Source organism: Podarcis filfolensis (assembly GCF_964270895.1).
Source record: "Podarcis filfolensis genome assembly, chromosome: 14".
Classification (NCBI taxonomy): Eukaryota; Metazoa; Chordata; class Lepidosauria; order Squamata; family Lacertidae; genus Podarcis; species Podarcis filfolensis.
Window position 1 is genome coordinate 2362284 of NC_139616.1, and position 27340 is coordinate 2389623.

General features: G+C 43.9%; 1 protein-coding gene across 15 annotated transcripts in view; it reads left to right on the forward strand.

Annotated features, from left to right (window-relative positions):
* Nucleotides 1–27139, forward strand: part of TJP1 (tight junction protein 1) — a 316441-nt gene extending 289302 nt beyond the window's left edge. For 4 of the 15 annotated variants that reach the window (XM_083586103.1, XM_083586115.1, XM_083586116.1 and 1 more), the window contains 13 exons: nt 130–212; nt 1502–1712; nt 2394–2494; nt 4563–4919; nt 6680–6931; nt 8343–9215; nt 10994–11091; nt 13130–13360; nt 16512–16681; nt 17782–18259; nt 19769–19986; nt 21443–21586; nt 25525–27139. In XM_083586103.1, coding sequence (XP_083442229.1) covers nt 130–212; nt 1502–1712; nt 2394–2494; nt 4563–4919; nt 6680–6931; nt 8343–9215; nt 10994–11091; nt 13130–13360; nt 16512–16681; nt 17782–18259; nt 19769–19986; nt 21443–21586; nt 25525–25619 — 3311 coding nt within the window. In that variant the 3' untranslated portion in view covers nt 25620–27139. The remainder of the gene's footprint in view (nt 1–129; nt 213–1501; nt 1713–2393; nt 2495–4562; nt 4920–6679; nt 6932–8342; nt 9216–10993; nt 11092–13129; nt 13361–16511; nt 16682–17781; nt 18260–19768; nt 19987–21442; nt 21587–25524) is intronic. The other 11 variants (XM_083586110.1, XM_083586106.1, XM_083586104.1 and 8 more) reach the window with 5 other exon arrangements.
* Nucleotides 27140–27340: the final 201 nt, after the last annotated feature.

A 27340-nucleotide genomic window follows, 5' to 3' on the forward strand; every position in this document is an offset into this window, starting at 1 on the left:
TTTGGAAAATGATGTTTGAAAGCTTATAGAAGATTTTCAAAGAAGAAATTTCATAATCTTGTTACAGGCAGTAAAAATGTTACATGTAACTGACCCACAGCTGTTGATTAACTGTTTTCTCTTTAACAGAAAGTGAACCAAGGGATGCTGGTACAGACCAGCGTAGTTCGGGCATTATTCGTCTGCACACAATCAAACAGATAATTGACAGAGTAAGTGAGTAAATGCTCATTTGTATGTTTCTTGTTGGGTCAACAGGTATTGTAGTGCCTTTCATGCAGGAACGCAGAAGATGATAAAACCATTTTAAGGAACACATTAGCCACAAATTACTGAAAGTATGGGAAATGCAAGACATGGCATGGCAAGGTGTAATTTAGACATTGCTGCTGCAGTGTGAAAGCTGTGTTTCTGTGGTTTCACCCATGATGATGCTAGGATGAAATGCCACACACAACCGTGTGGTGGGGATCGTTGTACAGATCCTTGCCACGTGCCCATCTCCCCAGATCCTGCCAAGAATTGCATGGCCAGGTCCTGTGCAATTATCCTGCCCCCTTCCCCAGCCTGGTGCTCTCCCGGTGTGTTGGACCACAGTTCCCATCAGCCTCCTCTTTCCGCACCCTGGACCTCCCAGTTTGCTACACCAACCCCTGGCTGAGCTTTGGATTTGGCACCTCAGCTTCCCGCTTGCTTGCTTCCTTTTCGGTGTTCTCTGGCCTTCATATGAGGTTCAAATGTAGTTCTTTGTAAATTTCAAAAAAGAAAAATGCCAGTGGTATGTAACATTCCAGGTTCAGCAAATGGTCTACTTCCAAAGTGCTTTTTACTCGTGTGTGCTTGCATGTTCATTGACTAGCTAATCCTCTCTGCAGAAAGAACTAAACTGCCACTTGTGCTAAATGTTAAAGAAAACCCCTCTTCTGTCCACTTGCTATATATGCAGGATAAGCGTGGTATAGATTTTTGAGGACCTACAACACTAAGTCCTTGACCTGCTTAATAAATTATGCTTCAGATAGAATTGAATTTCACACAGCAATTTGGAAAAAAGTAACCCGCATCTTAGTGTTTGTCGTAGAGAGCTCTAAATTTTAAAGTTCTATAATGATGGTTAGGCTCAAACAAGAAGATGGACACAAAGCTTAAAATCATTCTGCTGTTTTATTGTTCTGTTCAACCTTTCTCAACAATCCTTACATTTTCAGACCTCCCATATCTGCCTTTGTATTCTCTGTTGACTGCAGAATTAATCTTCAAGGTGTCCAGCTTCACTCTTCCCCCTGCCTCCCCTTTCCTGGTAATTGACTCTTCTACCTGCCTCTGATTTTTCTGCTCTTGAATACAGCTGCAGATGTGAAAATAATTTAAAATAATTGATTTTTGCGGAATCAGTTAGATTAAAGGTGGCAAGTTTGAAACCTAACGATGCACACTTTTAGCAGAGCCCTTGTTTTCCTGGGTTGTCTGACGGCTTTGCTCAATCTTTTCTGTTTCTCAGGACAAGCACGCCTTATTGGATGTCACTCCAAATGCAGTGGACCGCCTGAATTACGCGCAGTGGTATCCCATTGTGGTGTTCCTGAACCCTGATTCAAAGCAGGGCGTAAAAACTATGAGGATGAGGCTCTGCCCAGAATCCCGGAAAAGTGCCAGAAAGTTATATGAGAGGGCCCACAAGCTACGGAAAAACAACCACCACCTCTTCACAGGTGAGTGCACCAGGCCGGAGAAGAAGGCTGGGGAGGGAATGAATGAAACAATGCATTGTTTTTTATTTCACTATGTGCTTACAACAGAATTTAATAGAGGATTGGACAAATTCATGGAGGATAATGGTTACTAGCCATGATGGCTGTATTCTGTCCCGACAGCCGGAGGCTGTAATGCTTCTGTATACAGTGGTACCTCGGGTTACAAACGCTTTGGGTTACATGTTTTTAGGTTGCAGACCACGGGAAACCCGGAAGTACCGGAAAGGGTTACTTCCAGGTTTCGCCGCATGCGCAGAAGCGCTAAATCGCATCACACGCGTGCGCAGATGCAGCGCTGCAGGTTACGAACACTGCGGGTTGCGGACGTGCCTCCGTCACGGATTATATCTGCAACCCAAAGTTCCACTGTACAAGTTGTTGGAAGCCACAGGAGAGGGAAGTGCTCTTGTCTTCAGGTTCTGTGTGCCAATGGCCTGTCTAGTCCAGCACCATCATCTTACAGTGGCCAACTAGATGCCCTTGGGAAGCCTGCAAGCTGGACACAAAAGCACTCTGCCCACCTGCAATTCCCAGCAGCTGGTATTCAAAGACATTACTGCCCCAGACACAGTGCCATTTTCCATAGTTCTGGTGTTGTTTTGACAAAACCTCATTCAAACTCTGTATTCTTATTTTTAGCTACTATTAACTTGAATTCGATGAACGATGGCTGGTATGGAGCTCTTAAGGAAGCGATTCAGCAGCAGCAGAATCAGCTGGTGTGGGTTTCAGAAGGAAAGGTATGGAATCTATTTTTATTTTTGTTTTCTAAGCTGTTGCGGTGTAGTGGTGACATTTAAATGGACCCATCTGCCTTTTCATTTGGGGTTGATAATTTTGAATAAGTTATGGGAAGGTTTGTATTGGAATAATATGGGCAGTATCTTATTCTCAGCTACGTCTTTGGCATGGATTCATCAATTTCTTCTAGTGAGGCATCTCAAAGCAATTTATAGTGTAATAAAACATGTATTAAAGCAATTGCAGATACAGAAGCAATCTAAATACAAAAAACTTCATATAAAACATTTTTTTAAACCCAGCAATAATTTCATGCATAAAATCAGTTTCAAATCCAATGCATATACAAACCTGAATAACATTATCCATTTAGAAGGCTTGTTGAAAGAGGAAATTATTCACACCTGTTGGTGCCTCTCTTGTGTGTGGATGGCGCCATTTTGGCTGCCTAAGGACTGGCACTTCCTCTGAACCTTAGAAAAAGAAGCAAATGATGTTTGCAGATTCCTACAATTCAGCTCTTGCAAGTGGTTGAATTATGCCTTCTCAGAGAGGCAAGAGTAAATAATTGAGGGGCAAGGGATCGCCTCTGTGAAGGGAACCCCTGGGAGAGTGCAGAATGTGTCTGGGCTCATCTCCATTGATCCCCTTGCAGCTCCTTACTCTGTACAAACCCTTTTCTACCCCAAATGTTTGTCCTAGTATGGCGTAGCATCCACTGCAGCATAGAATCCCTAAACTGCCTACATGCTTACCCAGTGCCTTTCTAGTGCTGACAGGCATTTCACTAGTTTCTGTGTATTATGTAAGGCTTTCGTCTTTTCTTTTCTTTTTTTCTTTTTTTGGGTGACTGTTAATATATATTGAACTGACATTTTCAGGGCAGCAATTCATTGCAATTCAAAGATCTGTCATGAGAAGTAATAGCTAATTTGCAATCCAATTGCTTCGAGTATAGCTGGGGTGATTTGTCATTCCAGTATTGGTTTACTTTTAATTTCATTCCCTGTGTTAGGACTACTTTGGGGGTTTTGAGTTCAGACAGTGTGTTGACCCTGCAAAATAAGGGACACAAACAAAGTAAACTTGAGCAACACGTAATCCTTAACATTCTAAGTTTTTTTGAACTCTGAGCTTTACAAGGAAAGGTGCTGAGAACTAGCATTGAGAACCAGCCTTGTTGTGTCCAGGGTGATGGATGACGCTTGCATCTTTTGTTGTTCAGAGCAAAGGAAAGGAAGAAAAGAGAAGAATAAGCTTTAATTAGATTACGCATGCTTAAGTCTTGCCCAGAACAATGGCTCATTAATTACAACTGGCCAGGATCCCATCCCCGGCACGTGACACCTTGAGCAGGAGAGGTGAGGTGGAGGGTGGGACACAGGAAAGCCAAGATGAGACTTAAGAGTCAGTGACTGTAACCACCAGGACAGCGAATGTGGGTTCTCAGTTGCTTTCCATGGTGGCAGCTGATACTTGGCAACTGGCTGAGGGGATTCTAGGAATCTGGGTTAGGGGAAACTTACCTCCTTGCTCTGCCTTCACTGCACCAGTGTACAGGATGGAGGAGGAGGTGTGAAGTGTCATTAGCCCCCCCCCCCCCCCGTTACCTTTCCTTATCTGTGGCCCAAATCCTGTCAGCTGATATTTTAGATCATGGAAATATCTTCATAAAAAAACAAACCATAAGGCAGCACATCCTGGTAGGATCATAGGGACTGCCTTGTGCTAAGGTCAAGCCACTCCTCCTCCTTGCTCAGCATTGTCATCACTGACTGACAGCGGCAGCTCTCCAGGGATTCAGGCAGGTTTTCCCCAGCCCTTCTTGGAGGCACCAGGGATCGAGCCCAAGGCCTTTTGCATGTGAAGCCTGTGCACTGTACCGCTGAGCTGAGGTCCCTCCTAGTGGTCTGTAACCTTTGAAATCTCTTTCTCTAAGATTCAGGTGCAGGCGAGTTAATCTTCATTCTGCACAGAAAGACATGGTGTTAGAATTTAGAACAGCAACTCTTCCTCCCCCCTCCCCCCCGGCCATGTAAACACCCAGCCCTCATGTGTTTGACACAGGCAGATGGTGCTACTAGCGACGACCTTGACCTCCACGACGATCGCCTGTCCTACCTGTCGGCTCCAGGCAGCGAGTACTCCATGTACAGCACAGACAGCAGACACACCTCTGACTACGAGGACACAGACACAGAAGGCGGGGCCTACACGGACCAGGAGCTGGACGAGACACTCAACGATGATGTCGGGACTCCTCCTGAATCAGCCATTACGCGGTCCTCTGAACCCGTAAGAGAAGATACATCAGGGGTGCATCATGATAGTCAGGCATACGTTCCTTATGCTGCCGCTCAAGCTCAACCACAACCAAACCACCGGATAGAGTCTCCTGGGTTTAAAACAAGTGCTGCTCAACCGGTAAGGAAGAAATACTTGCCTGCAGGTTTTAAGCAAAAAGATTACATACAAAGCCCAGCAATTGTCTCCCTTGGATGCGTAAAATGTGGTCCCAGTTGGTCTTCATAGCTTTTTGGTTTTTACTCTACCTTAGCCACTTACTTCTCCTTCTCAGTCCATTTGTTTGTTTGTTTGTGTGCATTGAGTGTTTAGGAGCATTGCCTTCTAAATGGTGCATTGAATAGCTATCATTTCGTTTTGCAAGCCCTGTGGGTCTCTACCATTTGAACACTGGATTCACATAGTTGGCATTTCCGTTGTTGAGGGGGGCACATGCTCTTCAGTTGCCTTTTTAAAAATAAATAAATAAAAGGATCAGCACTTTTAAAGAACATGACTCCCATGCTGGCTTCATGGTACAAGAAAGTCTGGCAACTAGTATAAGCAGAGACGCTAACCCCAAAAATAAAAATAGCAAAGGAAATGAAAATGATACACCTTTTCAGTAACTGGTACTGCAGGGAAATATTATAGAATTATTTGGCTGGTATGACTGTATAGTGCACACAATTTCACCACAGGATGGGAAGTGTGATATTGCAAGGTCCATGTCTCTGAGAGTGGGTTCCTGTTGTTTCAGGTTGGTTGGTTGGTTGGTTTATTGGAGAATAATTTTTAAAAGAAAAGATAAAGAATAGTAATAAAATGATCAGCACTTTTAGAAGAACATGAGATTGTTTCCCACCTCTCCCCATCAAAAAGGAAATTATTTGGAAAAAGATGGAAATTCAGTTTAAAAATAACCATGGTGCCTGTTCAAGAGTTGGGCATGAGCAATCTAAAAATGAATCCACTTTAGCCTTATATGAATTCCAAATGAATTTTATCTCTTAGCTAGAGGCCTCTAGAATGATTCAAAGGAGTAGACAACATTGCGCCCTCCCAATGTGGTCGGACTCCAGAGAGGTGGTGGGACGCAGATGCCATGCGCTTGCAGGTGGAGGCCACTGAAGTGGCTCAATTAAGGAATAAGAAATGGGCCCTTTGGACATGGTTGGACTGAACCTCCCATCAGGTCCAGTCAGCTTGGCAAGTGCTGGGACTGATAGGAGTTGTGGAACTACAGATCTGGTTGTAGCACAAATTCCCCAGCCTTGACTTGAACAGTGATGAGAGTAACAAGGAACAGCAGCTTCTTCTCCTTGCCTTGCTTTCACCTTCTGGGGTGTGGCATGGATTGGGTCCAGAGGAAGTAAGCAAATGTAACAATGGCAAGTGGGACAGTGGTTCCCATTGTGATGGTGGCAACAAGGAGGTGAGCACACTTGGAGAGAGGTGCCACTGATAACATCTTACCCAAGGGACCCCTAAAATTTTGAGCCAATGCTGTCATCTTTTGTCAATCTGCTGTTAATTTTACAAGATGCCCTGTTTTTCTCTCTGGCTAGCTAAATAGGATGTGGGTTATATAAACTTTGGTCTAGTCGTGTACTCCAAAGAGGAGGTTTAGCTTTATGGAAGCAGCTGTCCCCAAAATGTTTTTCCAGATGTAGTTGGATTACACCCAGCACATCCCCTGGCCATTGACCATGCTGGCTTGGGCTGATGGGAGCTGGAGGTCAGCAACACTGAGGACCCTAAGGTCGTACTGAAGAACAGTTCAGTCCTGGTGTACAACTTGATTTTTTGCAATTAAATATGTTGGGTGGTTGTGGCTAATGTGATTTTTGAATGGAAAATATGTCCACTTTACCAAAAACTATATTTTAAACACTTCACAGAAAGCAGAAGCCTCACCTGCAGCCCCCTACCTTTCCCCGTCGCCAGAAACAAACCCTTCAGCCTCATCAACTTCTGCTGTTAACCCCAGTATAAGTCTCACTAATGTCAGGCTGGAGGAGCCTGGCATGGCTTCTTACAACTCTTACCAACCACAGGCTGGCCCCCTCAGAACACCTGGCACTGAGGCACCGCACATAATGCTCAGAGAACAAGAGCCGCCGTCCTTATCGCCGCATATAGATCCAACAAAGGTACCTCCTGCCTGTGCTGTCATGTTGCCCGGATTCACTCTGCACATGATCATTCTTGCTTTGTCCCCACCCCCACCCTTACTAAAGGTGCCCCTTTGTGATTTCCCTCCCACTGAGCGTTTGTGCAGCCTGAAAAAGAGCTTCTCTGCTGCTTCTTTTTAATAAAAATAAAAATCTAACTCTTGGTTTTGCTTTGTTGCATGAGTTCAAGTTGCCTTTCTCATTTCTGCTGGAAAATGAATGCATAAATCAGAAGATGTCACAAGCCCACTTCATTCCAAAGCTTACTTTTACTTCATTTGTGTGTGGCTTAAACCTTCTCTTGTTCATTGCATTAGTTTCAGAGAAACATGATTCTGTCTTCCAAATCTACCTGTGTTTTGTTCTTTATGGCCTTCCTGTATACTAAATGGAAACTGTTCGGTTTTTTGCATTTTTATTGGCTAGATGTGTCAGGATAAGCCAAAGATCCTCAAACAGTTCCCAAAATGAGTAATTCAAGAATAAAGTCTCATCATAAGTGTGGACCCTGAGATGGGAATGGTGAACTGTGGCACCCAGATGTTGGGCAGGAAGTTGAACCAAGGCCCAAAGTCAAATGAATTGAAACAAAAAGTTGGGGAAAGCTTTGCAGACACCAGCAGCATTAATGAGTGCATTAAATTGGGGTGCTGGTGCCAAGGTTTGGGCTGGATAGCATTTGGACTCCTGACCCTGTCCAGCTGAGAGGGGAGAACCATTATCCCTCCAGGGGCAGCATCCCGGGGGGGGGGGCAGAGCCAGAGGTAAAAGTGGGCAGGGCAACAGATGACACTTTTGAGCCACACCTGAATGTGAAGTTTACACCTGTCCACCTCCGTCCAGGCAAGCCAGAGGCCTTCTCACAGTCAAAGGCTACATTGCAGCCAGGCAAAAGGGCACAGAGCAGGGATGGCGAGGTGTGTGACCTGGGCAGACTCCCAAGGGCCAGATAGAGCAACTGAGGTTCCCCACCCCTGGGCTAGATTAATCAAATAGTCTTTGGGCAGCTAAGCTAATGCTGCTGATTAAATCAGGCAACTTCCTTTTACTTATTTTTGCGAATACTTAGGCAGATTTTTACATGTACTTACCAAAGCCAAAACTTGCAAGTGGCTTCTTAAAATTCAATTCCTCCTCTGTATGGAAAAAGAGAAGGGGAATTGCCTCTTCCAAGGTTATGCATGTTGCAGCCCAGATGTGTGCTGCATCTAAAAATGAAGTGTGCTTTTTTTTTTTACTTAATCCATTAATTAAAGCTCATGCAGTTAATCAGTTACGATTAGGGTACTAGTTAAAATGGGTAAGCTGTGGTTGTAGGTTTCCTTTGACTTGTTAGTCTTCATGGTCTCAGTTGCTCGTGCACCTGAAGCAAACCACTCTCTTTCTACAGATGTACCGGAAGGACCCGTTCAGCAATGAGGAAGCCCCTCGGCCGAACTATGTCTTGAAGCAGCCAGCCCAGAGGCAGGAGAAGGACTCCAATCTGACCTATGACCCTCAGGCCCAGTACACAGAGAAGCAAGCTAGCAGAGATTATGAGTCACTGGCCTACAGGTATGACTCCTCAAACTACGTGGACCAGTTTCCCCGAGGCTACGACCCTCGTCTTCATTACGAGGAGCGTGTCCCTCCCTATGATGACCACTGGACCTATTACGATGAGAACCAGCCCTATCAGCCCCGGCCACCTTACAGCAACCAACCTCCCAGAGAGTTTGATCCCCGGCAGAACATAGAAGAGAGCACAGAACACAGCTGCTACTTTCCAGCACAACCTCGCTTTGAAGAGCCGCCTCCCCTGGCTTACGACAGCAGGCCCCGCTACGAGCACGCAGCCAAAAACTTCAACGCCACTCAGCTGAGGTATGAAGAGCAACCCACTGCTGCGTATGAGGTTCACGGAAGATACAAAACAGAGACTCAAGCCTTCCCCCCAGCAGTGCCCAGATCCCCTGAGCCCAAGCATTACTTTGAGCCCCAGCCCAGAGGCTTTGAGCAAGGCCCCCCGCAAGGCTTCAGCGCAAAAGTGGGACAGTACGAGCCTCCTCACAGCACTGCGGGTGCACACCCTCCCCTCCCATTGCAAAGTAAATCGGAAGTTCTGCCTGCCAACAGTAAACCACTGCCTACCGAACCAGCTGAGGAAGAAGATGACCCAGCCATGAAGCCGCAATCAGTGCTGACAAGGGTTAAAATGTTTGAAAACAAAAGATCGTCATCACTGGAAAAAATTAAGGACTCCAATGATGTTCCAGTAGTCAAGGTAAATGCTCAGTGGGCTTGTTTTAGCAACTGTTGTCAATCGTCTGTGGTCCTTGCACAAGACTTAGTTGGCATGAGCTGAATCTTTAATGGAGATGGGGCACTTGCCTCATGGATGAAGGATTCCTCCTTCTCCAGATCTGTCAATTTCACAGTCTTGGGGCCTTCTGGGACCTGGTGTTACCCTTTTCCTGGGACACTGAATGGTTGTTGTCCACAGTTAGGACATTGTGGGGTTACTTTAATAGACTGCACACTCACTTTGAAGCATTTTAGCCACACCTAACCTTTAGGAACTGATGGATACCAGGAAATGAATGGTGTTGCTGCCATGATGCTTTTACCAAGTGAGAATGGTCCATCATTCTAGCCTATCACTTGTCTATTGTGGGTGGCGTTGACTGTCTAGGTTCTCAGACAGAAGTCTTTGCTGTCACCTGCTACCTGATGCTTTTAGCAGGAGTATAGGCTGGCATCAGCAGCTGGTGTGGTTGGGAATCTGCTGAGGGCCCACAACCCAGCAAGGGGCCCGCTGGCAATTCCACCTGCTGGCACACATTCCTTTCGTGCTGGACGAGCAGCCGTGTATCGGAAGCTGCCTTCTTAGGTGTGTTCACGGTAGATCATCAGCGATAGTTTTCTGTGATAAACAAACAAGGCCACTGTAGTAGAAATGGGATCAATAATCTGTTTTCAGCTTTAATGACTTTTTTTAACCTATTTGAAGAATGTCAACACTGTGCTGCTACCACAAAAGTTCCCAGAGCAATAACTCTGGTCTAATTTACAGAATTCTTGTGAGAATTACAGAGGTCTAATGTGTGGCAGTGATGACAAAGGCAATTTCCATGCTGGAGATCATTAGGAAAGGAACTGAAAATAAAACTGTCAGTAGCATAATGTCAAGTAGCAAGTAAAATATGACAGCATAGAAGTTTGTAAAATTGTGGATGGCATGGAGAAAGTGGACAGATTCCCCCCCCCCATAACATTAGAACTCGTCCACAAATGTTGGAAGATTCAGGACTGATAAAGGAAAACACTTTTTCACAAAGCGCATAGTTAAACTATGGAACTTGCTCCCACAGTAGGCAGTGATAGTGACCTCTAGAGGATTAGAGAAATTCATGGAGCAGAGGGCTATCAGAAGCTGCTAGCCACCATGATGTCTATGCCCTGCGGCCACAGCTGGAGGCAGCAATGCTTCTGAATGCCGGTTGCTGGAAACGGCAGGGGCCCGCAGGGAGTGCTTTTGCACTCGGGTCCTGTCTGCATCTAGCTGGCCATTGTGAGAAGAGGATGCTGGACCTTCAGTGCTAAAATCATTCCCCCTGAATCCAGAATTTGCATTTTAAAGCAAACTAACCCAACTATCAGTTTCCAGGCTTCTATGCGAATCAGAACACAGTTAATAATCAGACTGCGCACATCTCTGAATTAAAAAATGAGGAAATGCATGAAAATGTGTGTTTTCTGAGAAAAGTACAAAATGTGTACAATTTAAATGTGTGTGTGTGTGTGTGTGTGTGTGTGTGTGTGTGTTTGAAAAACTGCCACAGAATGTAGGAACAGACTCAAGTGTATGAAACAAGCATGGAATGGAAATGGACTGAACTAAGCATCAGTACCTTAAAATGGTTAAACTTTAGCTGTGTCAAGCTCCTTTTTATATGAATCTATCCTGAGGATGCCTTTTGTATATGATAGTACTAGAGTGTTAGCATTTTATCTTTTTTTTCAGTTGTTCTAATTTGGTCTTTATGTGTGTGTGCTTTTCAGCAACCTCCAGAGCTTGCACCTAAACCTAATATTGCCCCAATGAGTGGTCCGAAACCAGTCTCTCAAAATCAATATGAGCATGACAAGCCAGCTTACAGGTAAGCACAGAGATGCAGCTTAAAATGGAGGGCTGTTCTCACAAGCCCACAAACGGCTTAGAAGCCTTTCTGGGCATTGAGTGATGTAGAAAATGATATAAAATAAATTAATAAATGATGTGTGTGTCATCTAAAAAAGAAGAAAATATGCTGTGGGATTCTGCACAAGACCATGACTATTCTGGGTTTTCTGAGCTCCCCCTCAGGTCAGAGGGTGGGGCTTGGGGCTGCTTCTGGTCTCTCTGCCCTTGGACCTCAGAGCTCCAGTTCATCATAAGGGAGGGTTGGGGACTGCCCAGCCCTGCAAACCAGCTAGCTGTTCCTGGAGTCTTCTTTCTTCTCCAGCTGCTACATAACTTCAATCTTCTGCTGTCCTGTAAGTCATCCCATCTCTCTCTCTCTCTCTCTCTCTCTCTCCCCCCGCCCCCAGTCTCTCTCTCACACACTACATCCTCTAGCGTTTTCTAGTGCTTATAAAGTGGAAGCAGACCTTCCCTGCTTGCACACACACACACACCCCTGTTTTCCTTCCCCACTCTCCTCCAGTCCACCTGGGCATTGCCAGGGAGCCAAACTGTATCATTGTCTCTCCTGGGCTCAGTGCAAATGCCCCTCCCCTCTTTAGAGCCATTGTGCCCCCTCTCATGAAGATGTGTGCAGATTTAATCAGTCTGTTCATTGGCTTAAGTACACTTCAACTGAGGCTTCTTCAATTAGGTGACGGCCCAATTTTTAACTTTGTATAGAGTCCACATCTGTTAGTAGCAGCTCAGTTTACACCAGTGTTTCCCAAACCCTTTCAGGCCACTGTCACCTTGGTGCCATGAACTCATCCCCAGAGCACCCCCCCCCAATAAAAAGTATCGTTCAGAATAGTGGTTTGCATAAACCACTTGGATGGCATCCTTCTGTCTTGGGAGACCATGGTGGAGTGCATCTTCAGGTAGGAAGTCAAGCCATTGGAGAGTTACAGCACCTGCTGTGGCTGGATGGAGAGACTGATCTGGGAGAGACATATTTACTGCAGGTGGGGTAGATGAAGGCGTCCACTTGTGCTGAGCACTGTCAAGAGCTGTACACGTGGGAAAACTTGGTTGCTGACCCAGCAGTTGACAGTGCCCAAACTGCCTGCCTTGGAAGAGTTGGATGTCCCTCCCTGCCATGACGAGCTGAAGAACACCATCAGCTCCAAGCTGTGTGGTAAATCCCCAGGACAGGATGGAATCTCAACAGAAGCTCTGAAAATTGGCCTCGATTCCTCCCTCATGACACACCTCCATGGCCTCCTCTTGCAGTGTTGGGAAGCAGGAGCCATGCCACAAGGCATGCACGACTCCGGCATTGTGACCTTCTACAAGAGCAAAGATGACCGCCATGACTTTAACTACTACTGTGGAATTTCCCTGTTGAGTACTGTAGGGAAAGCCTTCACCCGGGTCATTCTCAGCAGATTACAGTCACTCACTGACAAGGCTTATTTTTAGAGCTCCAGGGTCAACAATCGACATCATTCGACTTCATAGACCTGACAAAGGCCTTTGACCTCATCAGCTGTAAAGAACTCTTCACACTGCTCCACAAGATGATTGTGTCCTTTCACAAGAACCTGAGTGGCACCTTCCACCGTCCACAGTTCATCCTCAAATGCCTTCTCTATAAAAAGCAGCGTGAAACAGGGCTGTGGTCTTCTTGCCCAAACTCTCTTTTCAGCATTATTCGCCCTGTTGCTCTCCTGTGCCTTGATCCACTAAGGATAAAATAACACAATAAAATTCAAAACAGTAATTGCACATTTGTTCAAAATCCAATTAAAAACTAGTTTAATTAATTCAACAACATTAATGAACTTTAACCAGTGGTACCAGCTTCTCAAAGTCTGAATATGATTTACACCTCCCAGTGCCCCCACCATTGCCTCTTGCCACACCTTAGATAATCCCACTGCCTGCTTAGGGAATCACTGTTCTAGAACCTTCTTCCTTTTTAATGAGTGACAAAAATTTCTTAAGCATTTACTTTTAAAAATATTTCTGTTTAGGGCACCAGAACCACAAAGACCTCAAGCAAAGCCCCCTGAGGACATCGTTCGGGCAAACCACTACGACCCTGAGGAGGAGGAGGAGTACTACTGCAAGCAGCTCTCCTATTTCGACCGTCGGAGTTACGAAAACAAGCCGGCTGCTGCACAGGTCCCTGCTGGCCACCTGGCTGAGCCTGCTAAACCAGGCCATCTCCATAATCAGCTGAATTACACAAACTACCCTTCAAAGTAAGCCTTTTGCACTTCTGTTATCATTTCAAAAGTTCCCCCTCTGATATCTGCAGATTCTAATAGAAATACTGTATAGCTTTGTTAACCCATCAGAGAGGAGGGTTTCCAGGGGATGGGGAGTTGCTCTCTTGGCAGGGCTGGGGGGGTGCAAATGTGGGATATAGACATATATAAATATGCTTATATGGGCATTTCTTTTCAAGTGAACACTGTGTACGGGTGTGGGTGTGTGCACACTATTAAAAATAAACCACAGAGCTAAGTCAGAAGCCAAAATGACAAGGCAGCTATTTTTTGCTTTTCAAACGAGGTTCTTTCAGAAATGGAAGACAGCAACATGAAGTGGGCCAAGTCTTTCCATCTATCATGCAAAAATGGGCCAGGTTCATTGCATCCTGAAGCATGGGTTCACCCCTTTCTTGGGGCTTCTAGGTTCAAATAAAGACTGGATCTAAATCATCAGTTAGCATTTGCATAAGGCTTTAGAGTGTTGGTGAAAGTGACTTTGCAGTTTTAACCTGGAGTCCAGGTTGCACTTTGCTTGTATGCCTTCCTCCTGCCCTCACCCCCCAGATCTCACTGCTGCTTGCTTCCTAGTTCACCTTCCATGCTTCACTTTTTCTGTCATGGCGCCATCTGCTGCACTGGGAGCAGAACAACAAGCAATATCATGCTCATTGTGCACAGTACTGCAGACAAGCTCAAAGCCACTATGGTGGTAAAGAGGGATGGTTGTGGGTCGCGGGGACGGGGACACAGCTGCCATTCCCCACTCCTGCTGGCTTTGAAGAGTTGCCCATCTTCCCCTGCTTCATTTCCTGCTACATTTCCAGCTATTTCACTGACTGGAGAGCGACAAGTACAATGGCACATGGTGATAGAATACATGGTGCCACTGCAGGACGCAGGTGGGGGGAGGCCAGCTTTTAAATGTTCCACCATATTAAAAGCATGCCTTGTTAACTAGAGATAACCATGTACTTGATCCTCTTCTTGTAGAAAGAAAGCTTCAGGAGAAGAGATTGCATCCCTCTAATGCTGGTCTGCTTGTAGCTGGGATAGAGCTGTTTTGGAGTGATGGGGCTGGTCTTGGTTGAAGCTGAAGGCAAACTTCAGTCTTACACTCAAAGATACATAGGTGCATTTTTGTTAACCACTAACAGAAGAGCAGGCAGGCATCTCCTTCCACAGTTGCAGGATAGCTTACTTAACACAGCCTCCGAGATTTGTGCAGTTTGCCCCCCAGTTAGTCTGGTCCCATCCTGAGAACCATTTTCCTGGGCATTGATTGATTGATTGATTGATTGATTGATTGATTGATTGCCAACCCTTCACCCTAAGGTCCCAGGGCAAGTCACAACATTAAAAAACAATATTTTTTTAAAAAAATAATTAAAACAACTCTCAGGCACAGAAATAAGGTTGGTTCTAAAAATATACTCCAAAAAATATACACCTCAAGTGTTAAAAGGCAGAATAAAGAGGTATGTCTTCACAGCACCCACCAGAAATAAAATGAAGTGCCTGACAAGCCTCTGTGGGGAGGGAATTCCACAAGTTAGGGGCCACATGCTCTCTCCCAGGCCACCCCATCCCCACCTCACACCTCTGAGAACAGAGGAATGACCAAGAGAGCCACTTTGCTGATCCCTGAACCCAGGAAGTTCTGTAGGAGAGGAGGAGGTCTTTCAGATATTTGAGGCCTGAGTCATTTAGGGCTTTAAACACTAATGCAAGCGTCTTGATTTGGACCCAGTGCAGCTGTTTTAAAATGGGTTATATGAGCTCTAAATGGAACCCCTGCATTTTGGGCCAGCTAAAGTTTCTGCGTTGTCTTCAGGGGCTGCATTGCAATGGAAGGCATTGCAATAATTCAGTCTGGAAGTTATTGGGAACTGAGTACAGTGGCCGGGTCTTCTCTGCAGTGGCAATGATGCTTCTAGATGATGCTTCATGCACTTGTCAGCTGTAGCAAGAGGTGCAACAGAATATCATTGAATTGTACAGTTGGAAGGGATCCCAAGGGTCATCTAGTCCACCCTCCTGCAATGCAGGATTCTCAACTAAAGCATCCTGTGAAGGAGAGTGCACCACCTCCCAAGGATTAGGGTTCCACCATCAAACTGCTTCTACTGTCAGAAAGTTCTTCCTATGCTTAGTTGGAATCTCCTTTCTTGAAACTTGAAACCCAGAAACTTTCTTGTAACTTGTGGTTCCCTGAACTGGACACAGTACTCCAGGTGTGGTCTGACCAGGGCAGAATAGAATGGTTCTATTACTTCCCTTGATCTGGACACTAGGCTTCTGTGGATGCAGCCTAGAGTAGCATTCGCTTTTTTGGATGCTGCATCACAATGTTGACTCATGTTTAGTTTGTGGTCCACAAGTTTATACAGACTTCAAACAACTGTGGGCCCAGGACAGAGCCCTGCTGCACTCCACTTGTCATTCCCCCCCCCCCCCAAGATGACGAGGAACTTCCTTGGGTTCAGTCCGCCAACTATCTGCAAATCCACCTAACAATCACCTCGTTCAACCTGCAAGAATATTATGGAGGACTTGTCAAAAGTCTCACTGAAATCAAAATACACTGTCCACAACATTCCCCTGATCATCCAAGCTTCCATAAGAAAAAGAGAGATTCATCTGACATGACCTATTTTTCATCTTACATGACTTGTGTTGCTTCTCTCTGTCGCCTTTGGAGGAAAGAGCAAATCTTTTCTTCTGTCATCACTTAGACATTCAGCAGACCTTTACCTGAACAGATGGACAAAGAAGAGAAGAGTAACCTCTTCCTAGTGGTTTTATCTCTATCTTGGAAGAACAGAAGGAATTCAGGATTATGGTCAACTGATTGCTTTGCTTTAAGGCAGCAATGGGGAGCCTGTGGTCCTCCAGATGTTGCTGGACTAGAACGCCCACCCACCCAATTTCACAATTGGCTGTGCTAACTGGGGTTGATAGGAATTGTAGTCCAGCATCACGTGGAGGGACCCAAGGTCAGCACCCCAGCCTTCCCATAGAAATTCACCCAGAAAAACTGTTCTCAAAAGTCTCTGTAAGGAATAGCCACAAACATCATTTGGAAGGCAAAGCAGCAACAGAGAACCCTGTAGCTGACTTATTTCTCTTTTCATCCCAACAGGGGGAAGCCAGTAGACGTGGAGCCTCTGGACAGGGCTGTTGGCGAAAAGCGCTATGAGCCAGTTCCTCAAGTGACAGCCCCTCCCCCTGCACCCCCCGGGCAGTACACCCAGCCGCAGCCTGTGAATAACCCCATTGTGTCTCTGCAGCCCAAGTCCACACTTGCGGAAGGTAGGAGAGGAGCCTCAAGGCTTGATTTATTGAAATGTTTGGGGAAACTTAGTTTACGAAGGGAACAATAATTCAGGTCATACGAATGCTACTAAACAGCCGTAGTTTAAGAAAACCCCAATAAACAAAGCACAACTAGGAAAAGCACCACTAGTGTGTTCTGAGTCGACAGGGGTGGGGTGGGGGGCTCTCTGGTAAAATATGATGTGGCCATGTGTGATTTAAACTGGCTACATGGCCTTTGAGATTTAGCTGGCTACGAATGGCCTTGATCTGATTTGATCTGAGTTTCCTATTCTCACGGCTGGTTTTATGGGGTGACATCCAACGGTGGCTGCTCTTCAGAAGAACAGCATGTCTTCTGCAGCTCCCCACGTATCCTCCAGATCAACTAGACAATCAAGGGATCCTGCCCCAAGCAGATTTGGAGTGAGTGTCCATTGCAAGATGTTGGATGTTGCCAGTGCATTTCTCATGTTTGCTGTTTCTTTTGGGGAGGGGTTGCATTACTGTATGGAAGTTGTGTTAATGAATCTTTTACTGACTACTAGACACTTAAAAAAGAAAATGTTTAATAGTTTCCCTTTTCAAATATATAAGACTAAACAAAGGCTGAATAAATGCACAGCACTCCAAACTTGTGGATAGTAAGAAGAATTCCTCTCATAAGTATTTTAAATTCTTTCCCTGGGCAATGAAAACTATGCCGACTGACATAATGCCTCTTGTGGAATAATTCTACAATTTTTACTACTCATGGTTTATTTGGGGCAGTCAGTGATTGGGGCGGGGATTGCTGTCAGGCATAGGTGAAGAACTGAAGCCTTGCTCCTGACTACTAGACATCTGCAGTCAACCATGTTTCTAACTTCAGAGAACTGAGCAGGAACTATTCATATGCTTTTGAGTGCATAAGGACTAAAGACCTCTTTTTAGATGAAAGCTGAGATTCTTAAATGAATTGCAACCACCCAGTAACAGCTGCTTTTTCTTCTTTGTACACTCACAGAATGCAGCCGTGTCTGTGAAATATTTTGCAAACCTAAAAATGTTACCTTGGCATGCCATGTGTTTAATTCTTTTAACATGTTTTGTTGCAGTCAACTCTGTGTCAGACTTTCAGAATTCCACCCTGTCCAAGCCCGAGCCGCCTCCGCCTCAGAGCAAGCCAGCTGCTTTCCGGTCTGCCAGCCGAGAAGACACCGTGCAGTCCACTTACTACCCTCAGAAAAGTTTCCCTGACAAAGGCCCAGTGAATGGGACAGAGCAGATCCCAAAGACGGTCACCCCTGCTTATAATCGCTTCACAACAAAACCTTACACAAGTGCTGCCCGGCCGTTTGAACGCAAGTTTGAAAGCCCAAAGTTTAACCATAACCTCCTGCCAGACGAGAATCTGCATAAGCTGGAGTTGCCATCCAAATCTCAAAATTCTCCCCAGCCAGTTTTAAAAGCACACAGCTCGGCTCAACCCCAGTCCGAGTTTGACAACACAATGGAGACGTTCTCTGTCCAGGCCGACAAACTCAAATATCAACCAAATAACATCAACGCTGTGCCTAAAGCCATTCCCGTCAGGTAAGTCATAGTATTCTCCATGGGACTGTGTGTGCTTTGCAAAAGGGTTTGCCTCAATGCCTCCACTTAAAACAGTGAAGCTTGGGTAAATTTGACAGCTGAGAGAATCGCTGCACTTTGCCAGTTGTAAATTAAGCTTTCGTAAAACTTCACAACCCTTGGGGAGGGAGTATAGCCCCTTTGTAGACCACACACATTGAGTCCTGTTTAATCCAGTTTACCTGTGAGATCTCCTTACACAATATGTTTGGATGGCCCTCTGTCAGGGAAGCTTCAGCTGAGATTCCTGCATTGCAAGGGACGGGACAAGATGACTCTTGGCGTCCCTTCCATCTCTACAGTTCTATTCGACCTGCAGAACTGTCACTGCTGCAGTTGCCACATAATACTTGTTCCACATTTCTAGACGTCAATCTTGGAGTGTGGCAGCACCCACACTGCGGAACTCCCTGCCTGCTGACCTCAGGCAGGCGACTGCATTGTATTCTTTTTGGCACCTGCTGAAACCATTTTTCTCTAGGCAAGCCTGCCCAGCTATGTAGGATGCTGACATGTGTTTCAATCTCTTTTTAGCTTATGGTTGATTTCATTTTTTAATCTTTTAAGCAGCTGGGTTTTGATTATCTTATTGTTTCATTCTTTTTGAAAACTGCTTTGAGGTGTTTTTCCCCTCCTTACAATCAAGTGGTATATACATTTTATTAAATAAAAACATATAAATAAATAAGACACACCCACACCCAGCATCTGTATTTGAAATCTTTTCAAGCAGTAGACCTGCAAAAGATCCACTACTTGAGATCCTGGAGGAAGTAGCTAGATGACATACATACCATTTTTTGCAGTGTGGCATGATTTAATTTTATTTAAAAAGGAAGAATCCTATGGCCATATGGGCCCTCCTGTTTATTCAAGGTGTGGATTGTCTGAAAGTACATTTAGGCAGACATAGGCTATTTATATTTTCTTGGATTACTAGTGATTGGCAAGCAAGGGAAACAAGGATGTTAACTCTTCCTTCTTTCATTTGGCAAGTTTCCATGAGAACTCTTAGCCTACTTACATGGAAAATATTGCAGTTCTTTTGTCTTCTCCAGCTGGATTTAATGTTACATATTATTTTAGTGCTTTTTTGTTTTTGCATGCAAATTCTGCCCTTCTCCCCCCCCCCCGCCCCCCCCCGTTATAGTTTACAAATTTAAATAATAAAAAAATCCTCAGCTTCTGTAGTATATTGCATAGTATGATTCTAAACTCTTCTGCTTGTTCCTGTGCTTGCTCTAACCAGCTGATCAATAAAGTCATTTCCTCATGGAGGAGGAGGAATGGTGGAGCTGGTTCATGCGTCCTAATAATGGCTGCTCTTAGAATGAGCTGGTTGGAAGAAGGGGAGGCTGGCAGGGCAGGCTCAAAAGAAGCACCATTGTTTCCTCTAGCCCTGAAGTTACAAATGCAATGTCACCTCTCTCCTTCGTGACAGCAGAAATAATTCTCTATCTCTGATTTTAGTCCTTCTGCTTTGGAAGATGACGATGAAGAGGATGGACACACTGTAGTAGCCACAGCAAGAGGAGTTTTTAACAGCAATGGTGGTGTGCTCAGCTCCATAGAGACTGGCGTTAGCATTATTATACCACAAGGAGCCATTCCAGAGGGGATAGAGCAAGAGATCTATTTCAAGGTCTGCCGAGATAACAGTATCCTCCCTCCTTTAGACAAAGAGAAAGGTGAGCGCCTTCATAATATTCACATTTTCTTCAGTGCCTTTTTCAGTTCCACGTTACCCATGCAAGAAAAGATTCTGCCAATCTGTTGGTTTTTTAAGAGGAGGAAGGGAAAATGGAAAGTAGTTCTTTCTCAGGATCCAGGAGGACAGCTGGAAACCCCATGGGAAGACACCCCCCCTTCCGCTTTCTCTGGTGGTGGGAGTGAGGACTCAGAAGGAACATTTCGGAGTGGAGACAGGGCTTTGCCCTTTCCTTTTTTGCTAGTAGTGAAGATCCTCTCAGAAAACTCAGAAAATGTCAAACAACTTGACTTCCAACTTTGCAGGCAAAACAACTAACTTGGAAGATGATGGGCTCTCCTTCATTTGGGGTTTTTACACAGAGGTTTCCTGGGGATGCTTTAGCTGTGATTCCTGCACTGCAGGGGGCTGGGCGAGGGACCCTTGGCGCTCCTTTCCAACTCTATGATGCTAGCAGAAGAGTGAAGGGAAGGTCAAGGGAGGGGGAATCACAAGCGTCCGATTTTAAATAAATTGGTTCAAACTTCCTAAACTAACAGGCAGATCAGAGTGCGACCATTTTTCATTTTTCATACTTCTCTGACTTTGGTGATATAGGTATGGATTCACAAGTTCCAAAATGTGCATTTTGGGTAAAATGCACCTGACATATGTATGTTTTGGGTTGTATCCAATGTAGCACTGAATTAAAGTCACTTGGTCATATATTTGAGTTTCTGAATTCATCCTTGCAGCTGCACTTGAGGAGTGGGGAGCATGCAAGCTCAAGTCTCACATGAACTCATCCTTGTAATGTCCAAGCTATGTCCAAACCAACATACTGTGTGTGTTCAACGTGTTTGTCTCTAATGTCAAGGCGGAATGTGACGGGGGAACTTGCCTCCTAGATATGTTGCAGTGCCATAACCCTGCAATTTATGCAGAGGTTACTTTCCAGGGATTATGCCTACAGCCCAAATTGTGTCTAGTCAAAATACATTGGGTTGAATGGCGGGTAGGATTGACAAAGTATTTTTTCCCAGCTGCTCACCCCCTTTCTGCCCCCTTTGTTTGTCTGTTTGTTTGCCAAGTGCACAAGTTCAGTGCATGCAAGTTGTGGGGTTACTGCATGACTTAGAAGTGTGCAAGTGGGCACTCTGCCTGGAGTTTCCCTCATCACCTCTTTGAGCTTACTTCAACAAAGAATTCCCCTCGTAGAAAGGTTGCCATCATTTGCAGTCTGCCGTTATGCTATATTCTCAAGCAGTCTTCCCTTAAAGCTTCAGGTGCTGTTGGGTGACTCTCACCAGCTCCACCTGTCATGGCCACTCAGGGAGGCCAGGAGGTGATCCCAAGAGTATCTGGAGGGCCACAGTTCACACCTCTGGTGCAGATAGCATTAAGTACAAGAAGTGTTATCTCTTGCAAAACTTGTCCTTTTTGTCTGTTTACCACAGGTGAAACGCTGCTCAGCCCTTTGGTCATGTGTGGGCCCCATGGACTAAAATTCCTGAAGCCTGTGGAGCTGCGCTTGCCACATTGTGCGTCTATGACCCCTGATGGTTGGTCTTTTGCTCTAAAATCCTCCGACTCCTCGTCGGGTATGCTGTCCTCCCTCTGTCCTTTTGGGGCTTTTGGGTGCTATCGTATAATTTAAAACTCGCCTGACTGAAGGTGACACTGTGTAATATAAAGATATTACTAAATCACTGTATTTGTGTCAGCTCTCCATTTCATTTTCATTACAAGTGTCTTTCTCACACTTAACTCATGATGCAAAATCATTGCAGAAAATCATGATTGATAAACCAGAATGGCAAGGTAGATAATATAATACTATACTATTGTCATTGGTCCATTCAGTAGTACAATTATCTACCTTGTTTCCTATCTCTCACACTCTTCCTGTCTTTCTATCTCTTCCTGTCCTCCTTTCTCTCTCTCTCAAGGACTAATACTGCTGCAAAACACTCTTAAGATGAGAAAGTCACACTTTCCTTTATTTTTTGGGTAAATTGCCTAAGGAATTCTGATTGGGCTTTGTAACCACATATTCACATCTTTTTTCCTTTATTGACCATAGAATGCTGTAGCCGTCCCAGTATACTGAACTTGAAGCATTAATATTTTGAATAAGCTTCCTAATGCAACAGCTGCTTATGTATAAATTTGACCTTTCCAAGGGACGGGAGCCTCTCTTTGCAGAAGAAGCCCATGCAAGCTCAGTTCCAACACATTTGGGCTCTCCACACAAATTTGTGCTCTCTTCTAAATTCTGAAATGTTATGGAGAGGTGGTCCTCTATTTCCCCCCACCCCACCCTATGGTTGAGACACATGGATATATCCCTGCACTGCCCCTTTTCCCATAGCTATGACAGCTGCCCCCTTCACTGAAGGGCGGGGGAAGCATTGCTGGTTTTAAAGCCTAGTGACAAAGATAAAATTTCGTGAAGTGGCTGCAAAGTCACAGCCTTGAGTGAAAAATGAGTGTCTTCTGCATATTAGACAAAAAAAAATGTCTTAAGGGGGGGCGTTCTCAGCCACATAACAAATAACCTCTTTGACACCCTTAAATGTATACATATCTGTATATGGTATATAAAAGCAATGTACTTATGTGTACAGTATTTAAAAATGTATTCATATTTGTCACTGATGTATCTATCCTTTTCAATGCCACTGTGTCAATGCGCCAAAAAAAAAGTTAGGACATCAGATGCTTCTCTGATGGGGGGAGGGATCCAGTTACCTAGAGAAATCTTGGCCGGTTGACTATTGCTGGTATGCTATGCATGTGTTGCATGCAGCTGTTTAACTGTGTAAGCAAAAGCAGAAAGTGCTAAAAATGGACAGTTTCAAGTAATAAGGATCCAAAGTTTTGCCATTTATAATCCATATAATTCCTTCAAACCGTGCTTTTCAGTCATTATTTTGTAACAGATGAACCTTATCATGAATTTACTTGAAATGAAAAGAAAGAGGGGAATATGTTGGTTCTTCCAAGTAACCTCTGCTATTGTGCTAAAGATCTTTTTCCTTTCCAAGTTAGAGTCTTATTTGTGTGTGCTCATTCAGCAGGTGTGTGTGTGTTAAGGGGGTCACCTCTTTCTGTCTGTATCGGAGCTATACATCCCTTGCAGCTAACATAGTTAAATGTGGTGTTATATCAGTAATCTTGCTCCTTGAGACAAACTTCACAATTGGCCAACTCTGTCTTCTGATGTGTAAGCCATACTGTGTCTTAAATAAATACTTGTTTTCTCTCTTTTTCTAAAAACAAAACAAAAAAACTTAATCGGTTATGGGATCTCTTTCTCGCTCTTTCTTTCTCTTAAGCTTTTCCTAACATGTTTTCCATTTTCTGTCCTTTGAAAAGAACATTTGATTATACATACTAACCTCTTCTGCAACACATTTTTTACAAAAAAAAAAAATCAAACGTACTGGCACATTATGCTAAAATATGTTACCTTGTTTCATCTCATTTCATGGAGTAGAGGGGGCAGCTAACTCCCAATTTAAATGGGCCAGAGCACAAAAAATTAATTCCTGAGTACTTAGTATATTAAGCTGTTTTAGGTTGAGCCTTACTGTAACACTGCCACAAACTAGCCTCACATTTTTCCAAGTCGCCGGCACAAAATTTTGGCTTTTGCATTTTCAGACTATGGTTTCACTGTATGTAGTAAACAAATTATGTGAATATAGTTTATCACCTGTCAGGCTATACCAGCCTTCCCCAACCTGGTGCCCTCCAGGTGATCCAGTCTACAACTCCCATCAGCCCAAGCCAGCCAGCAGAGCTCTGCATCATCTGAAGGGCAGGTGGGAAGGTTGGACCATATTTCCGTATTACAACAAAGAAAAGGTCTTCTTTACTGACAGTTTTAAATCTAGCTTACACATAACAGTTTCTCCCAAAGACATTCCACTTGAAGTGTGTTGTTTATATTTAAAAGGACTGAATTTTTATTTTTGTATTAATGAAATGCCATTGTGGTAACTGGGACAACTCCACTGGCTGGCATAACTTAAAATGCAAACCAGGTCATTGAGTATGCCAACAAATTCTCAGCGAATCATACTTCTCTAGGCTCCACATCAGGTGTTGTCTCCCTTCCAGCACATTGGTCATTGTGTGCATCATGTTCGTTTCCATGGGTTACTCAACAGAACTGTGGGACTTATTTGTCTTCTGTAGGTCTGCATAACTTATATATGTGATCTGGAGTATTAATATCTAGCCTTGTTTAATACCAAAAGATCGCAAGAGCTTCACTGTGAGAGTGTGTCTTGATGCGCATATATTGATTAAAAAAGCAGTCTCCACCCACAAAATTTCACACAGCGATTGTATTGAACTACAGGTGATCAATAATACCTCCACATGGAATGATGTGGTAATTAAGGAAAAGTTGAATTAATTTTCTCAGGATTCTAGTTTATATAAGTGGAATGATAACTTCATGTACCCTGTTCCTCTTTGCCCAGAAGTAGATCCTGCTTTGTTCAGTGGGGTCTACTTTCATGTAAACACACACAAGGACTGCAGGCGTAGACTTGAAGTGTACAGTTCAACGTGGCCCATGGGCCACTGCACCATAAGATGCCTCCTTTACCGACCTCAGATTTGCAATAAACCTTACCTCCTCTGCCCCCCCCCCCCGGCAAGAGAAGTTCGCTTTTTAAATTAGTGCTGTACTTGCAACCCCTAAATGAGGTCACCTATGTTGAAGACTGCACAGGCAGCCTTAAAGGGACAGGAAGCCAGGAGGAGGAACCTGTGACCCTCCAGCTCCCATCCTCCCCAGCCAGCATGGCCCAGTGACCAGGGGTGATGGGAGTTGTGGCCTAAAGCCTATATGGAGGCAACTGTTTGGGGAAGGCTGAGCTATTGCACCATGGCAGAGCAGTTTGCCTATAGCTAGCCTGCTTCACAGTGGACCTGAGACAGTTTCTCCCTGCCCCCCATGACAGTTGTTGGAATTTTTTGTGTTTGCCCTATGATGAAATTTAAGGTGTAGCTAGGTTGTCCGAAAGCTTCCCCTGCAGGTGCTGAAGTCCAAAACCAGTGCTTTGGGTATGCTTCAAGAGTATTCACATGGTGGACTTGGTTCATGTAGCCTGGTTGCCCTTGAATCCCATAGTTTGTGACATGGAAGTCTCAGGGTTTGATAGTCATCCAAAATCCTCCTTTCACCATTCTGTTTATGAATCAATCTTATTCTTAGCCTCTATGCCTTAACAAAGCTCTTTCTGGCTACCAGGAGAGAAAAAAATCATACTATGTGGGTCTGCAGGGTGAGTTCAGAACAGGAACTTACATTAATGGCCATCTACCGTGGGCATAATTCCTTGGAGATGTTCAATTAAGAAAACCTTTAGAGCAGCTAAATTAAAAGTGTGGGTTCCTGTATAAAACGCGAGGCGATCTATACATCAAAACATATTCTGGTTAGCTTTAGAGGTATTGTTATCCAAGATGTTCCACCTTTTGATGATGGATACTAAACTACTACATTGTTTTCCTCCCACAGGTGACCCCAAAACCTGGCAGAACAAGTCTCTTCCTGGGGATCCAAACTATCTTGTTGGAGCAAATTGTGTTTCGGTTCTGATAGATCACTTCTAACCCTTACGTTAGCAGACCAAACCAAGATTTTAAAAGCAAAGCAAAACAAAAACACCTTGCCTAGAAACTGAACCAATCTTTTTTCAAGTATTAAGAGTTATCTTAGTGTTAAGCAATCTTTGCTTTGACTAACAATGGATAATGAGTATGTTTCTGAACCATGGTCAGGGTTTATGCTATTAAGCAGCAGGGCAGATCAGCCAGGGACCAAGGCAAGGTTCTTATGGGTTCCCTCTGGCTTTCCTTAACTGGACACTTCTAAGGCATCATAGCTTAAAACTCACTGAACTACCACTGAAGCAATGCAAATCATTATTATTTTCAGATGGCATTTAGTTAGCGTTCCACTACTGAATTAGGTCTTTTTTCTTTCTAAAGCTTTTTTTTCCCTCTCTCTCTTTTTTATATAAACAAAACACTTTAATATGTGTGTTCAGAATATGCAAAGACTCTTTTTCTTTTTTAAAAAACAAGCAACTTTTTTGATGCATTTTGCCCACGAAGTGGAAATTAAAAAATTGGCCAGCACAATATAGAAAATCCCCCCTCTGTTGAGAAGGGAGAGTTACATGCACGTCTACTTTGATTGTACATGAAACACACTTTTTTTTCCTTTTGTTATGGGGAAAGAGCGCATGTGGTATGACTATGGTTCATTTGCCTCTGTGGATCTGTAAATTAACCACATCTACGACAGACACGTTAACCAGCAGCCTTACCCTCATGTTTTTACTAGTCTTAGCTGTCATCGTAGTTCTCCGTACTACTAAGTTTGTATGGCTTCTGTGCTTACTTAGATTAATACATATTGAGAGGGGTTGAAAAATTAATTCATTTTGTGAACTTGCTGGTTTAGAGAAAGAGAGAGGGAGAGAACTAGGCACACTTGTTTTTGTGTGGATCAACCAGAGGGGAAACCTGAAGAACATGATGGTATGTTTTCTGCTATGCATTTTGAAAATTTATAGATGTTATAGATTGCTTGTATATAACTCGTGCAGACCACTTTTGTTCTTGGTTTGTAAATTAACTTTTATAAGCTTTACCTTTTTTATATATATAAATATATATAAAAATACAAAACAAACGTTTCTTAATATCTTTGTATTCTCATACCTTTTGAGCCTTGAACTTTGACATCTTGCAGCAATAAAGCAGCATTTCTACAGTACGTGAAAACAAGGACTTTTTAAAAAAAGAAAATGCACAAAGTTCTTACCTTTTTAAGTGCTGCATTTAAAGACTAACTCAGAAGTCTATAGTTTGATTACATTCTTGGAGAATAAAAGTATCCCTACTGTAATTTGTGATAAGGATGCTGTACTATGTGCCCTGAAATGTATTTTTTTACTAATAGACAATTTATTATGGCACATCAGCACTATCTCTGTTTAGATAATATTCCACTGCATTCTGTTAATCAGTTATTTAGCTATTCAGGTGTGGCTGATTTTTTCTTTCTTTGCCGTTATTAAAAATTACACATTTCTAAGTATACAGAATAAAAACTGTTTTTAAAATAATAGAATTCTAGAATCTTCTTGTTTCTGTCTGAAATGCATGCATGTGCACACCTGAAGATTTGGAGGTCCTGATTCACTAAACTTTTACCTTGCATCATGAATACAGTTTTATTCAGTTCAAGACATATTAGAGTACAAGGCTTCATGCACAGTTGGAATGAACCTGACTGAGTTGTTAAGGCTCTCCTAAAAAATAGT